Source organism: Cryptomeria japonica, chromosome 10, assembly GCF_030272615.1.
Source record: "Cryptomeria japonica chromosome 10, Sugi_1.0, whole genome shotgun sequence".
Classification (NCBI taxonomy): domain Eukaryota; kingdom Viridiplantae; phylum Streptophyta; class Pinopsida; order Cupressales; family Cupressaceae; genus Cryptomeria; species Cryptomeria japonica.
Genome location: NC_081414.1, coordinates 346,346,008 through 346,361,709, shown reverse-complemented (window position 1 = coordinate 346,361,709; position 15,702 = coordinate 346,346,008). Strand labels below are relative to the sequence as shown.

The following is a 15,702-nucleotide window of genomic DNA, read 5'->3' as shown; positions in this document are numbered from 1 at the left end:
ATGTGCGTAAACAAGATTTTTTGGTTAGCATAAAAGATATACATAAATACAATAATAATGAATCCCACTTATAGCAATGAAGAAAAAAAGGATAAAAAAGTGAATGCACAAAATTGAAAACCCTAAAATGATAGATGTAAAAGCTCTAAGGATATCAAATTGCATCTTCTTTGAACACATATTTCAAAATCAACTAATTATTAAGATGATGTTAATTAAATGTTTTACAGTTCCAATTTTAAAATTCTCTCCACTATTATAAATCTTTCTCAAAGAACTTATTCAGCCAAAAAAGAATTCCAAGAGCTCGGGCAAATATATTCGAGCTTAAAATCTAGATTCCAGGTGAAAGCTAATTCATAAAGCCTACCCTTCAAACGGCGACGGCATGACTGTTAGGTATCAAGGTCAGCGTATATAAAACGATATTACATCTTATATCGTGTATATACATTCTCTTTAACCTCCACTTGATATTAATAAATTCCTCACTTCAGCCAAATTGGCGTGGAAAACAGGGCATTTGTCTAGAAGCTGAAAAACAAAGTTTTCTGCGCAATTTGTAAGAAGACCCGCTTGAGAGCTAAAATAAAATTCTAAATTCATATGTTGACGAATTCGTTCGATCGCCCGCTGTGTCAAGTTTATCAGCTGCTGCCGTTTCCAACGATAGGCTTTTTGTTTAAATCGGCGGAGATTCGGTGCACCCTTTTATATGTTCTACTGGTAATTTGGTATGTTCTGTGTTATTTTTTTATATTTCAATTGTTTTGTGTGAAGACTTTACAGTGAAAATAGAATATGAAATCGAAACCTAAAATTGAGAAGAAATCATTTTTAAATTGTAAAAGGTTAAATGTAATTTAGCACGCTAGATAAATTAGACATTGAAGCTCAAGTTTGGAGGAAAAAGGAGAAATTTTTAGGTGAAATGAAAGATTTTTTTTTTTGATACAGATCAGATAGGTCCATGAATTGATTGGGCAGACGATAAAATTTGTTTCAGTTAGACTCCACATGCTAGTTAGTGGCTATAGGAGGAATCAGCTGTGGAATAAATGATTGCCGGATAAATTTTGCAGTGATTCCCTAAATTTTTGGTAAAATAGGAATAATCGTGTAAAAAATGTGCTCCCAGCAGCCATCCTTGCGAACAAATTAATGCGTTCAATAGCCTGTACTGGTGTTTCATAATGCTAGGGTTTGAAATTTGAAAGATCCTTGTGGTGCTTTGGAGAAAAGTACTATTTTGAGGAGATTTTAGTCAATTTTGTCAAAGTGATTGTGTATTGAAGAGGTTTATGGATAGGTAGTTCAATTAGTACATACCATGGAAGGCACCGGAGAAGAGGATGCAGCACTTAGTGATTTTGAGGACGGGGACTTAGAGGCTGCACCAGTTGTATTACAGCCGAATTCTTCGGATGACACTGCAGAGAGCCTTAAAAAAGCTCTTTTGGAGCTTGAGTCTGAAAGGGAAGCGAGAAAGGCTGCTGAAAATGCAAAGTCAAACTTGGAGAGTACATTTGGCAAAATGAAAGGGCTTGCACACGAGGCTATTAAGAAAAGGGATGAATTTTCAAGACAGAGAGATGATGCTCTCCGGCAAAAGGAAGAAGCTCTTAGAGAGAAAGAAAGCATTGCCAAGCAATTAGAAGAGGCTTTGAGATTGAAAGAAGAGGCATGTAAGCAAAGAGATGAGGCTTTAAAACAGCGGAATGATCTTGCAAGACAGAAGGACGAGATTCTCAGATTGAAGGATGAAGCAACGAAAGCACGGGAATCCTCGAGGTCTGAAATTGAGGCAACGGCTCAATTGCTTATAAATGGAGCTGAAAAAATCACTAGCAAGGTTGGCTCAATTAAGAGCTTCAATGGAGGGCTTCCAAGAACTTCAAAGCATACAGGTCTAGTTGCTATTGCATATGGAGCAATGAAAAGGGCAGATGAAATTGTGGAAGAGCTTGTCAGACAGCATGAAATAATTACAAAGGGAAGAAATGATGTGCGGGAGCAGATGGAGCAGAGGAACATTGCAATTGCTATCGAAGTGTCCCAGCTGGAGGCTACGATTACAGGCCTTAAAGAAGAGCTTGGGAGCAAGTGTATGGAGTCGGAGAATTTGCAAAAGCTTGTCCTCAACAAAGATGGTCGTATTTCAGAATTGGAATCTGACATATCGGAAAAGCTTGATCAGGAAAGGAAAGAGTATAAAACTTTGAAGAGATTTACAGATGAAACAGAAGATAAGTTGAAGAATCTAGAACTGAAAATAGAAAAGCAGAAACCTATCATCTCTGATCAGTTGGTTTGCATATCTAAAGCTCAGGAATGTCTAAAGAATATGGTTCAGATGATTGATGCTTCAGCATCTGACCAATTTGAGTTTTCTGAACCATTGTTTGTCTCACAAGATCTGGATATTGACAAGGATCTGGTGGCTTCATCAGCAGGAGCAATTTTTATCTCAGAGCTAACCACAATGGTGGAGAAAAAATTAATGGCACATCTGGAAAAACAAAGTAAAGAAATGAAAGATTTGGAGGACAATATTGTCAATTTAGAAGCAGAGAAAAGGGATATTAGTACTTTGCTTAGAAGTGCTCTGAGGGAGAGACAGATAGCTGAAACAGAAGGTGATGGTGAATACCAAACAGGATCAGAGCAAAGAAAGGGTACAATTTTACAGGTTGCAGAAAGGGATCTTGGATTGGATTTCAGTGGTGGTGCCCATGTTGGGAATAATGGAACAGAGAAAGGGCAAGATGAGTTTTTCGGCCTGGTATGGATTCTCTATTTTTTTTGGAATGTACCATAATCCTGTATTATAGATTGTACTTTGTAGATGTTTTATTAATTCTTGCAGACTCTGCAACAGGAAAATATAATTAAAATTTGATAGGTTGATTGCTTTTATAATCAATGTACTTTGACACAAAGTTCTTTTTATATATTTCTTATAGGCCTCTGCATTGGAACATATAATTAGAACATCACAGCTCGAAATTGCAGAATTGCGACACTCACTGGGATCTTCAAGGTCTGTTTTTTTAACCAAGATTTGTATAGAAGTGTAAGCCACGGTATTAGATGTTTCATAAAAGTAGACTACATTTGATCAGCAAACCTCATTTAGAATGCCTCTGATTAGCAAACCTCATTTATTATGAGTTTGTTAAGGTTAACAAAGCAGTGCATTCATCGTGGCTTCCTTAATATTGAATCTATTGTTTTTGTACATGCCTTTGCTAAAACTTCCATTTTATTTCTATCTTCTCATTTTCAGGGCAGAACTAAATCATCTAAGAGTGGTTTCCGAGACGCAAACTAAAGATTTGGCTGCCAAAGTATTGCGCATAAAAGAACTTGAGGAAAAGGAGAGGGCGGCATCTGAAAATGTAACTTAAAGTTATTTTTAAATTAATTTTTTGAAGGCCATATTTTTTAAGATAATATTAAAGGGGTTTCTATAAGTATAGGGGTCCCAGCCCAAGCAAATGATAAACCATACAAACTAATAGCAAAACCAGACCAGAAAAGCTGAACCCAGACCCACACAGGAGAGTTGGCAGGAAACACAACAGATTTAACACTAAAAACTGAGAGAGCGCATACCAAACCCACACAGGGGAGATGGCTACTCAAAGGGACAAAAGAACTGGACAGAAGGCAAGAATCACAAAATGGCCAAAGCAAAAACAGATCCAAAAACCAGTGCCTCTGTGACCAGGAACATTTAGGAAAGGAAAGAAACAACCCAACCAGAATTACCACATGTAGGACAAATGTTTGTCAATTCACTTTTTATCTTTCCTCACCATCCATCACCTGCTACCACCCCTTGCCTCAGCACCACTTTCCTACCACCCCCCTAGGGAGCACAACACTTTGAACTTGACACTGAATAATCTCTACCCTTTTCAGCTTACCACCTACCAAGGATGGCATTGTATATGTGTTTATAACCTCTAGAGTGCTATGATGACGAGAGACCAGAAGATACCTAAATACCAGATGGTCCTTTCAAAGGAAATGAGCTCTTCAATATCCCCATTCACAGCTTGAAGCTCCTCTTTCAAAGCATGAATCTACTCAAATTTGTAGGGAGGGTAGTGAGGAAGCATTCACATGACACCCACCCTCAGTAGCATTGAGGCCCTCATCTTCTAGCTTCACATTATATGGGAGGAGCAAAAGGAGCTTAACCCATTTCTAAATCTCTTCAAATGGAATCACCATTCCAACATAGTGCAAAAATCCTCCACAATTGATGCCCACAACATCACATTCTTATTATCTTCAATTCAGTCTTCTCAAAAAAATTCTGACCAAATTTTGCAGAACAGAATCTTGACACCGAAAGATCTTTTGAGTCAGAGGTCAAAGATCCTACCATGATGCAAAGGATTCTTATTGCCACATAACAGCCATTTACATGCCATAGTCCACAAGAAAACATATGAGCAAGAAAAATAAAACTGCCACAACCTCCACTAGGCACCTCACAATACTGTGACTACAAGAAGCTAGCAGACAATAACATTTCAAGAACTGTAAAAGAATCAAATGAAGTCATCCTAATAAATCCAGCTCTAACATGGCACCTGCCATTATGGATGCCGCCAAGTGATCAATTAATGACAATCATACCAAAACAAGCTGAGGTATTGGGCACTGTAAGGCTGATACTGTGCCCACCAATACTGCCACATCACCCTGGTTTTTTTTTCCCACATATTAAACTCCAAAGTCCAAACCTGGCCAATCAACAACTTGGGTACTCATCATTGTTGAAGGGCATTTGGTTTATCCCTGCATTTGCTAACAAGTTCCCAGCTTCATTCCCTTCCCAATAACACTTATATTTCAAGTCCTATCACAATATTTTGGACCTGCAGATAATGCTGTCTTGTTCTTTTAAATGATTTGCTTCCTGCAACCCATCAATTTTGCCTGTGGAAGTCCAAAAATCACAGCTTCCAATTTTTCATCATTATTGGTCCTAGAACCAAGGAAAAAGGAATCTCCCATCACAAAGTTTCTACAATCATCTTGCAGCATTGCAATGGCCTCAGCCAACACTGGGTTGCCTTTGGAGGTCCCATCAAAATTAATCTTAAAAAACACTCTTGGGGTTGGTGGGTGGGGCTTCTTAACTTTTGTGGGCGATGTTACCTTGGAGTTATTTGGGTTTTTTGGAATTTGTTCACAAAATCTTTCTCTGCTGGTTTAAATTTTGATATATTGTTTGGGTCAAATATTACATTTCTCATGCATGAATTTCAAAGATGGAATCATGCTACCAGAATTTATAATTGATTGGCCAGTTTTTTGTCTTTTTAGGTTGAAGGTCTTATGATGGATATTGCAGCAGCAGAGGAAGAAATAGCCAGATGGAGGAATGCTGCTGAACAAGAAGCAGCAGCTGGAAAAGCTGTTATGGAGGAGTTCCAAGAAGAGGTATGATTGCTTTCTTACATTTCTTGGGCTCTCCTCCATATGCTAATTACATAATTTCTGTCCTGCACATCGTAATGGCACAAGATTGTTTTTGTCTTCATTTTGTTGCAGTAAATGCAATTAACACAGTTTTCTTTATGAGTTTTTCATCTTATCTTCGATTATTAACCCTTCTCAAATTCTCAAATTGGACTCAACATACCTTGAAATCTACAAGAGTGTAAGATGAGTGAGTCCATGTCATCTCATTTTCATCCAGCACTACCCATACCATGAAGGTTTCTAGAGAAATTTTTCCTCCAAATTATAAAATGATATCATATCAGCAATTTTATCTCATACCTAGTCCTGAAGTATACTGCATGCAACAACTTATCCCACATACAATCTACTCATGAGTTCTTATGGATTATAATGATTCATTTACTACCCTATCAAGAAGTTTCGATAACGTGTTATAGGCATCCATGATGTATCAAAATTTTGCCACTCTTGCCCACAAGCCTGGAGAATTTTAGATCAATTACAATGTAAAAAAATGATATCCATCATTTTATTCTTAATCCTAAGATAGAGACAGGGTAGTAGCTCAAGTAGGCCATACCATAGGAAATATATCCTCTTCAGGCTTCATAACCATACTAAAAAAGTTTAATAATTAACTAATCATACTGCCCATGAACTAAGTCTAAGATCTGTTCATTAGCTTATGTTTTCTATTGAAGAACAACACAAGGCCTGTAAATTATGGCTTGTTTGTGTAATTAACCTCCTGACATTACTTTCAAATATAAGTGTCCAATCTTCTTTTGTAAATTTGTAATCAATTCAGCCATATGAAATAAGCCCTAAAAATGTTGTTGAAATTCTATAGGATATCATCAATCTACTTTCCTAGGCGTGTGTTCAGTCCCTTGATAGTGTTTCAAAAGTTTTTTTATTGCAATTCAAATTTTATCTAAAACTGATATTCCTGTGTATCATCTATCTAGGCCCTGTGATGCATAAATCAATCATATATTCTGCTGGTGTCAGAATTGAACTCTATGAATGCAATAACTGTAAATCAAGTGACATATTGATCACCATAAAACATAATCAATTTTGGGTGCTGGAAATTTTCTACTTGAAAATTCTATAGTTTGTTATCAGATATCATTACAAGTTTTATAGACAGTTCTTTTTATAGTCAACTTGAAATGGGAGATGGGGATGTCATTTTTCAGAAAATAGGTCACGAGGGTACAGGGAAGAACCATAATACAAAATTTATATAAACTTCATAAATATTAAAAAACTGAAATAATTAAAAAGTTGGTAAAACACAATATATGGATTCAAGAGAGAAAGTAGCTGCTTCAACAACTCTTAAACAAGATCAGATTTTAAAACCTTTGGAATTCATAAGGTTCGTAGAGCCATAACCCTATTCCATAGTTTATGAAATCGCATATATGGGACTTTTCAAGATAATTACTTGATATTTGCTCCCACAATTCATTTATGGAACAGTCCTTCTTAACTAACAAGTGATAGATGATATTGAACAGCTTGACAATGGATGGATAATCTTCAAGACCTCTTTTTGCAGAATCTGATAACTATAGAGAATTAATTTATGATCTAGTTTGTTGTTTAAAATTTGTTTACGTAAATGCAAATAAACACTTTACTTTAGTGGCAGAAGCTACTAATAATGACTTCTGCACTTTTGCACTTCCATCTATTTATAAAGATTATATACACGAACATCTTAAACCCTTTTACTCTTTTTGATTTTATTCTTTTTTAAAGTAACCTCTTGGATTTGGATGTTAAAATTTCCTGCTGTAAAATATGCCCATGCATTTCAAGCAAACAACATGGCTCTTTTTTGAAAAATAATTGAAACAATAATCTGATGATATTGAATTATGAATATACAACCGTATATAAAGGAATTACAAATTTACAAGACGGTGTTCTAAAAAGAACGAACCGTTAATCTAAAGCTTAAAAAAGCTTAAAACTAAAAAGAAAACTATGCGTTCTTATAAAAGAAGCAATAGTTACACTTAAAAGACTAAACAAACTAAATAAGTCGACTAAAAATCTAAATAGCTAAATAAGTCGACAACTAAGATAACCACTAAGAATAGAAGTTGACCATTATAGAATAGATATTAATATTATTTTAATACCCTCCCTAATGGTCATCGTACTCAATACCCTACAGAAGACACTGTAGGTCTTTTGATCATAAATGCAAAGAACACTCTGCTGCTACGGAAACCCTCCTAGGATCTGCAAAATGTTAATGACCAAGAGTGCAAAAAGCCATCCAACCTGATGTAGTCCTCACATGCGAATTAGAGATCTGGTACACGCAAATTACTGAAGCCCAAAAACATGATTTTGAGGAAAAATCAGCAAACCCTTTTGCAAAAGAGTACTGAGCACTGTTTGCTCGAGCAACTCCAAAACAGATTGCAAGATACCACGGTTGTAGATGTTCGCCCTGTTAATGCATGGTAGCTACGGTAAGATAAATGATTGAATGAGAGATAAATGAAGTCTCTCATTCAATCATTTATCCTATCGATTATACTATTAAGAAAACTTCAAGCTATTTTATTTGATAATCATTCCTCATTTATATCAATATTGATAATCATATTATGGCATGGAACATTGGTGATAAACGATAGTTATCAGGTTAACCATCTATCCCGATCTATATCGGATGTGTTCCCAGCAAATGAAATAAGATTATTGAGTTGCTATCGGGTGGCATAGTATTGTTGATGTGTATTTTGTACACGACCAAACACAGAATAAAATACCTAGAGGTATCTTATCCTCTCTTGAATAAAGTTTCCGAATGCTGAAGATATTGCAAAAAGGATCAATCGGAGAAACTTCAAGGTTCTATTATGTAGGTTCTTTACTCATGGATAAGCTCTTTGCGGTATGATGTGATTTTGTTGGAGTCTCAAGGGGACTTACACTTGATGACTGAACGTCTGATTCGCTTTGAATATTACTGGAACACAGGATTTCACTAGTCTAGATTTTGAAAAAAAAATGGAAAAGGATGAGGGCGAGGAAAGGATCTAATTCTGACACTAAGAATGTAGGAGCAATGAATGACCTTTGATGAAATTCTAACTAAGTCTTGTTTTGACATCCCGGGACCATCTCCACAAGGTTAGTGCGATCTTTGGAGGAAAGCTTTATGATGTTCAGACCATCGCTATAGGCATAGACACCATCAGGCTGATGCATGTCAATGAAGAAGTGACAATTGAAGTTAAGCTTAAGCTGAATGATTCCAGTTGACTACACGAGGCAAGTCTGCAATCAACAAACTGCTAGTAGTATGGATATACGAATTTCACCATCAATCAAACACATTTCTTCCACTCATCTAATAACATGAAATCAAATTTGAGAAGTATAGAGACCATGCAAATTGTTGAATCGACCCATAGATTTCACCATTTCTTCAATGAAGTTTACAAGTCTCTTACAACAACATCTTGGCAACAATCTTTGCCTTCTCTTTCTATTCTACTTTAATTGCTATTCTATCAACTGACTATTCACCTTCTAACTACTGACTCCCTCTTAGCCTTTACAAATGAGGAGCCAGGGCTTATATAGTGCCCTCAATACAATTCAATGTCTCAGATCAATTTGAGATCAATGGCTGAGATTTTACAATGAAAACCCTAATTAGGGTTTGTTACAACAAACTCAATTCTGGCCAATGAAATAATTGCATTATTTGGACACATGTCTTCTTTGGAATATTCGACCAATGGAGAACCGGGGTAGGTACATCAAAGTTTGTGCCATCTCCCATGAGTCAGGTACATTGAATTTGGACACGTTGAGGTGGACCAATCTGACTAGAGGAGTGATGACTGGGATGCCACCTTGTCTGACACTTGTAACTAACTTGGTAGATATTCAATTTGATGTTGTCGAGAAGCTAGCTTTAATTAACTCTTCTGAAACTGTTTGCTTCTTCAACGAACCCTTGCTTTAACTTCCTTTGTCTTCGATGTGCAGGATGGATGGTGTGCCTTTCCTTCGAATGCTGGACTAGAAGAGGTCTTCCCTGATGATGCTGGACCGGAGAAGGCCGTCCTTGATGATGCTGGGCTGGAGAAGGTCGTCCTTGTTGATGCTAGACTGGAGGAGGTCGCCTTTTAACTGCAAGACAAACAAAAAGATGATTAAGGACACATAATAAATTCATTTCAACATAGCATTTTATACCTTAAATCATCAACAAGAAGACATCAAAATTAAGAATTTCGCCTTGGACCCTCTGGAAGGGTCAGGAGCGAATTTTGCACTTTTGGACAAATTCCATCATGTCTTTATTCCAAAATACCTTCCAAGGCAAGCATACACTAGTCTTTTCTCCACCAAGGCTTTGGAATCCATCTCTTGATCGTCATTGTGAGCAATTTAGGTGATACTGGGAATTTCGCTCTAGACCCTTTGGAAGGGTCAGGAGCGAAATCCAAGCTTTAGGTCTCAATTCCTCATCTCCTTCACTTCAATTCATCTTGCAGGGCAAAGTAACATATTCTCAACCTCAACTATGCCTTAGGACTCCTAGTCTTGACTTGACACAAGGAGGAAATAGGCAGATGAAGAATTTTGCTCTGGACCTTTTGGAAGGGTTAGGAACGAAATTCACCTTTTAGCTCAAAATTCACACTTTTGAAGGTCAAACATCTTTCCAAGGCATTCCAAATAGCTTTTCTCACCCTAGTCTAGGCCTGACTTAGCACAAAATTTGGAGGATAAGATGGTTTTAGGGTTTTTCACTCTGGACCCTTTGGAAGGGTCAAGAGCGAATTTTTTGCTTGTAGCTCATTTCTCCATCATTTCAACTTCAAATCACTTCACAAGGCAAGGAAACACTTCTCTTCTCTCATCCAACTCCAGTTTGACTTAATTTTGCAAGGAGAAAAAGGTGATTGAAGAATTTTCGCCCTTGACCCTTTGGAAGGGTCAGGGGCGAATTTCCTATTTTGAGCTTGTTTTGGCTACTCCATTACCTCAATCCAATATTCAAAGGCAAGAACACATCAAAGTCCACCTAACCATGTCATAAAACTCAAGAATTTGACCATCTCCAAGAAGAAAATATGAGTTTCCAAGAATTTCGCTCTGGACCCTTTGGAAGGGTCAGGAACGAAAATCTTGTTTTGAGCTAAAATCATCATTCTTTCAACTTGAAACTTCATTGCAAGGTAAAATCTCATCTCCCTTTGCCCTAGGAACAAGGTTTTAAGCCTGAGAAAGGTCAAAAGGTATGCTTGTAAGGAATTTCGCTCTGGACCCTTTGGAAGGGTCAAGAGCGAAATTCACCTTCTTGGCTAGAATCCTTCATTTTTTTCAAGGCTTTCAAACATTTCCAAAGTCCAAACATGTCCACACTTCCCTTCAAGATGCCTTGCAACTCAAAATTTGGTCAAACTAGGGAGGAGATGAGCCTTAGGAGGATTTTCGCTCTGGACCCTTTGGAAGGGTCAGGAGCGAAATTCACCATTTGGGCTTGATTGTTCATTTTTTAAACTTCAATTTTCTCCTGGAGGCAAATATAGATCGTTTTCCATCAAAGGAGTAAGGTTTCAAGCCAAAACAAGGGAGCAAAAAAAGGTTTATGATGAATTTCGCTCTAGACCCTTTGGAAGGGTCAGGACCGAAATTCACCTTTTGGCTAAAATCTTCATCTTTCAAAGTGTCCAACTCCCTCCCAAGGCAAGAACATGCCAATTTATCCTACATCACGCCAACACCTAGCCAAAACAAAGAAGGAAATAAGAGCTACAAGGATTTTCGCTTTGGACCCTTTGGAAGGGTCAGGAGCGAAAATCATGATTTGATCTTGACCCTTGCTTTTTTCAATTCTAATTTTCTTTGGGAGGCAAACACAGACTACTCTCCTTTCATCTCCATCTTGGTCTTGACTTTAGCAAAGGGAAAATGAGTGGTTTCAAGAATTTCGCTCTGGACCCTTTGGAAGGGTCAAGAGCGAAATTTCTATTCTAGGCTCAATTCACTTACGCTCTCAACTTCAATACCTGATAACTTGCTCAACATGAGATCTTAGATTGAGTCTTCGCTTTGTGGGAGAAGTGTAAGAAATTCACTACACAAGGAATGTTCATGAAGTGAAGTTCTTTTCTTTAAGAGGAGCACTTGAAGTGACCTTCAAATTGTCAAACCTTCTTTACTCATGTTTGAACTCTTGATATCTAGACCTTGCAAACTTACTGCACACTTATGCAAGACTATCCACCTGACTCCTAGCCATCTTAGGCACCTATACCTCTCTAATGCAAAGTCTAATAGCAAAGACACGACTACCAACTAAGCTAAGACGACCAACCCAGAAAGCGAAAAAGTGGGGGTCCCCATTTGCAATGGGGCAATGTGTGAATACCTCACAACAATGATTTTCTTTTCGATTCTCGAACTTCAAGTCCACTTTGTGCTTGATAGACACTATAAACTATAGGTGATTGGGTTGGGTTTTCATTCGAAATCAAGCATTAACATTCATAATTTCAGGGGCTCCTACATGTGTCCATTGAAATTGCCTTTGATCCATAGTCTTATTGAGAAGCATATCACATTCCTCAATGGGATGTTGCTATGTAGGAGGATTATAGTACCTTGATTAGGAAACACATTGGAAACCTTATCCCCCTTTCTATGGGGAGGAAAATTGTTCGGTGCAAGTAGAACAATTGGAAAAAATTCATAATAGATGGGTAAGTGGATAAATATAAGGCAAGATTGGTTGCAAAGGGTTTTTCCTAGGTTCTAGTGTTAATTTAAATTACATTCAAACCTTTGCACCTGTTGCAAAGATGAACATCATTTGAATTGCACATGCTATCACTATCCCACATTGCTAGGAGCTTTAATAGACGGATGTGAAGAATGCATTTCTTAATAGAGATCTTAAGGAGGAGATATACATGGAGCAAGATTACTCATAGTTTTGGGATTCACTATGCGACTTGCATTCATATTGGCTCGGTGGGCTACATTGATTCAAACTAGGCAAACAATTTATGAGGATTGGAAATCCATTATAGGCTTGGTGGGCTACATTGATTCAAATTTGGCAAGCAATTTTGAGGATTGCAAGTCCATTTCAGGGTATAACTCTCTTAGTTCAAGTCCTTCAAGTCCTATTTTGTTGTTCAAGCAAGAAGCAATTTTCTATTGCACTATCTGCTACTAAGGTCAAGTATTGTGGGGTTGTTATTGCTGCTATTGAGGCCATTTGGTTTTAGCATATTCTCATTGAGTTTGATATCTAGTATAGACAACCTTCAATCATATTTTGTGACAATCAAAGCGGCATATAGATTTCATGGAACCTATTGTATCATCAACAAACCAAGCACATAGAGGTTCACATGCACTACGTTTGGGAGCTTATCCACGGACATGTCGCTGATCTCCACTATTACTTGGCTTCCAAGTAGGTTGCTGATATTGTCATCAATCTCTTCACATAAGGTAGTTATCTTCATACACGAGATTTGTCGGGGGTGTGAGATGCTTCATTTTTGAGGGGAGGGTTTCTCTATTCTTCTTCCTCTCTCTACTCTAAGGGGGATCATTTTTGTCTCTATTGAGAGGGACAATATTCTTTTTCTTTGGGCACTTATTCTTTTTGGGGGCATCTCTATATACATGAGCACCTCATCAGGCTTCATTTGCCAAGACCCATCTTTTCCAAGTTATGCTTAAGAGGGGGGTATTAGTGAGTTTTTTTCTTTCCTATTACCTAGGTTTTTTCTACACTTCAAATTAAGTTTTCTTAGGTTAATAAAGTGGACATTTGTGTGAGTGGAGTGAGGTGTCAACATCATACGTGGGAGTTACACTTTCCTATTTTTGGATAGTTTTGGCTTACTCTCCCTATTGGTTATATTTGCCATCTTTTCTCTCTCACAAAGTCTATAATACTCACTCTCCTAGCTTTCATTTTCAATTCATGCATTCATGCTTTTTGAGCTCTCATAATGCTATTCTGTTTTTTAGAGCATTTGCATTTCCCTCATTGGATTCTAACTTTGTAATACTATTTTGATCTTTGATCATTTGTAGTTGCAATTATTTGCCATTTAATATTTTATTGCCTACCTAGTTTTTAGATAATCATATATTTTGTAGATTCTAAAATCTATGATTCAATTATACACTTAGGTGTTGGAAAGCTTCTTGAAAACTTTGAAATTCTATAACTCAATCTTTGGCTGGTCAAAACAAAACTAATCCTCTCTCCTGTTTAAGGAGGTGGAATCATGAACAAAGTAGTGTTTGTTTAGTGTCAAGTTTGGTAGAAGGTGGATACAGCCGTTTATTGAATGTATAATCTCCCATTAAAATAGTGTTGGCTAAGAAAACCTTATGTATACCTTGGCCAAGGCACCAAAGACTAGCTTTTCTTTAAATCTATGCCTATGCATATGTTGCCAATTCAGGTTTCAATGTGATAGTTTGGCGGTGGTTATTTCTACCTAGGTTTGGTATAGTGGTTTGCCATTTTTTTAAAACTTGGGTTCAACATTGGCTTGGATACAGTCATACTATATATATATATATACATACATATATATATATATATGCAAAAAAATAAATAAAACAAACACCATTACTTATGGAAAGACAAGATTTGACATACATATATATTTCTACCTAGGTTTGGTATGGTGGTTTGCCATTTTTTTAAAACTTGGGTTCAACATTGGCTTGGATATAGTCATACTATATATATATATATATATACATACATACATATATACATACATACATATAGATATAGATATATATATGCAAAAAAATAAATAAAAGAAACACCATTACTTATGGAAAGACAAGATTTGGTTACATATTTGGTACTTCATCTTTATGTTATGCTAGGTGAAATTGGCCTAGGGGGCCATGCCCATGCATAGAACAAGAGAAAAACACATCAGTTTCAGCTGTTCCCTTTGTGAGGACTACTTTGCAAAATCCCTAGTGGGGTACTGTTAAATAAAAACCTCTTTTGGGAGTCAAGCATGAATATACAACATCATATACATACTACTAGCTATAACTAGACAATATTGTCTACAACTATATACATCATTTAATCACATTATTTATAGAAAACTATTTTAAAACTTCCTTAGTGCCATCCTCCTCCACGTCACTTTTGGCAAAATCATCATCATTATGGAAAATTTATGGAATTTGATTCTGCACTTTGATTAATGTTTGCATGTTTCACCATTTAACCGAATTGCTACGATATGAAGGGAATCTGGTGAGCTGCTAGGACAAGATTGGAAACTGACCAATATCCTTTGCTTGGATGAAACCCAACATTTGTATCAACAACCTCGTTTGATTCCTTGGCTTCCAAGAACATTGCTACAAACATTGAAGAAATGTTCATGTTATGCACCATGGTAAGGAAGAGCTTGCCAACATCACCCACACTGCATATATCATGATTTAAGCACTAATCTTGAACACCTTTCTTAAACAAAGATTAAAAAATTTCCACTAAAAAAGAAATTTGTCTCTTCTTTGCTATTAACTTCATTGTGGTGTTCATCTTCTTAGTAGTGCAATGTTGACACGAATGAAAAAGAGGTGCAGCATTGCAAACCCTGTCTCACAATCTCTCATGTCTTTCCATAATGAAGCAAGTACCATACCATAAGCGAAGAGCAATTTAACTTCAATTCCTTCCACCTATGCACACACTTGCCAACCAACCACCCCTTCTCAATATTGATAGCAAAAATGGCCAATTTATTTGTGAGAGCATTGTTCTCTTTATACACATGATTAATTGTATAGTCTCTCAAACAAGTAAGAAGAGGGGAAATTTGATTTGAAATTCTATATATTTTTTAATTCAGAGTTACCTTTTTCTTTATGGCATTTTATATGATCATGAAATTGCCCTCCACTTGCAACTTCTTAATACCAAAAATCTCACACATTTGAAGTCCTAAGAGCAACACCTAGGTCTCTGTTTCATTATTTGTTCCATCAACTAGCCACATCAAAGAAAAACCAACTACCAATCCTTTGTGATTTTTCAAAATGCATCCCGCCTCAGAGGCATTGGGATTTGTTCTAGAAGCTCCATCAGACTTGAGCTTACTCCAGCCCTTTAATGGTGCGATCCAATACACTTTTGTCCTCAAAATTGATGTT

General features: G+C 36.8%; 1 protein-coding gene across 2 annotated transcripts in view; it reads left to right on the top strand.

Moving 5' to 3' along the window:
• The first annotated feature begins 300 nt into the window (after positions 1-300).
• LOC131050894 (uncharacterized protein At3g49055) overlaps positions 301-15,702 on the top strand; it is a 29,949-nt gene continuing 14,547 nt past the window's right edge. Inside the window, exons 1-5 of one of the 2 annotated variants that reach the window (XM_057985197.2) lie at positions 301-734; positions 958-2,782; positions 2,964-3,040; positions 3,287-3,398; positions 5,344-5,460. In XM_057985197.2, the coding sequence (XP_057841180.1) occupies positions 1,331-2,782; positions 2,964-3,040; positions 3,287-3,398; positions 5,344-5,460 (1,758 nt within the window). In that variant the 5' untranslated portion in view covers positions 301-734; positions 958-1,330. The remainder of the gene's footprint in view (positions 735-957; positions 2,783-2,963; positions 3,041-3,286; positions 3,399-5,343; positions 5,461-15,702) is intronic. The other variant, XM_057985198.2, reaches the window with a different exon arrangement.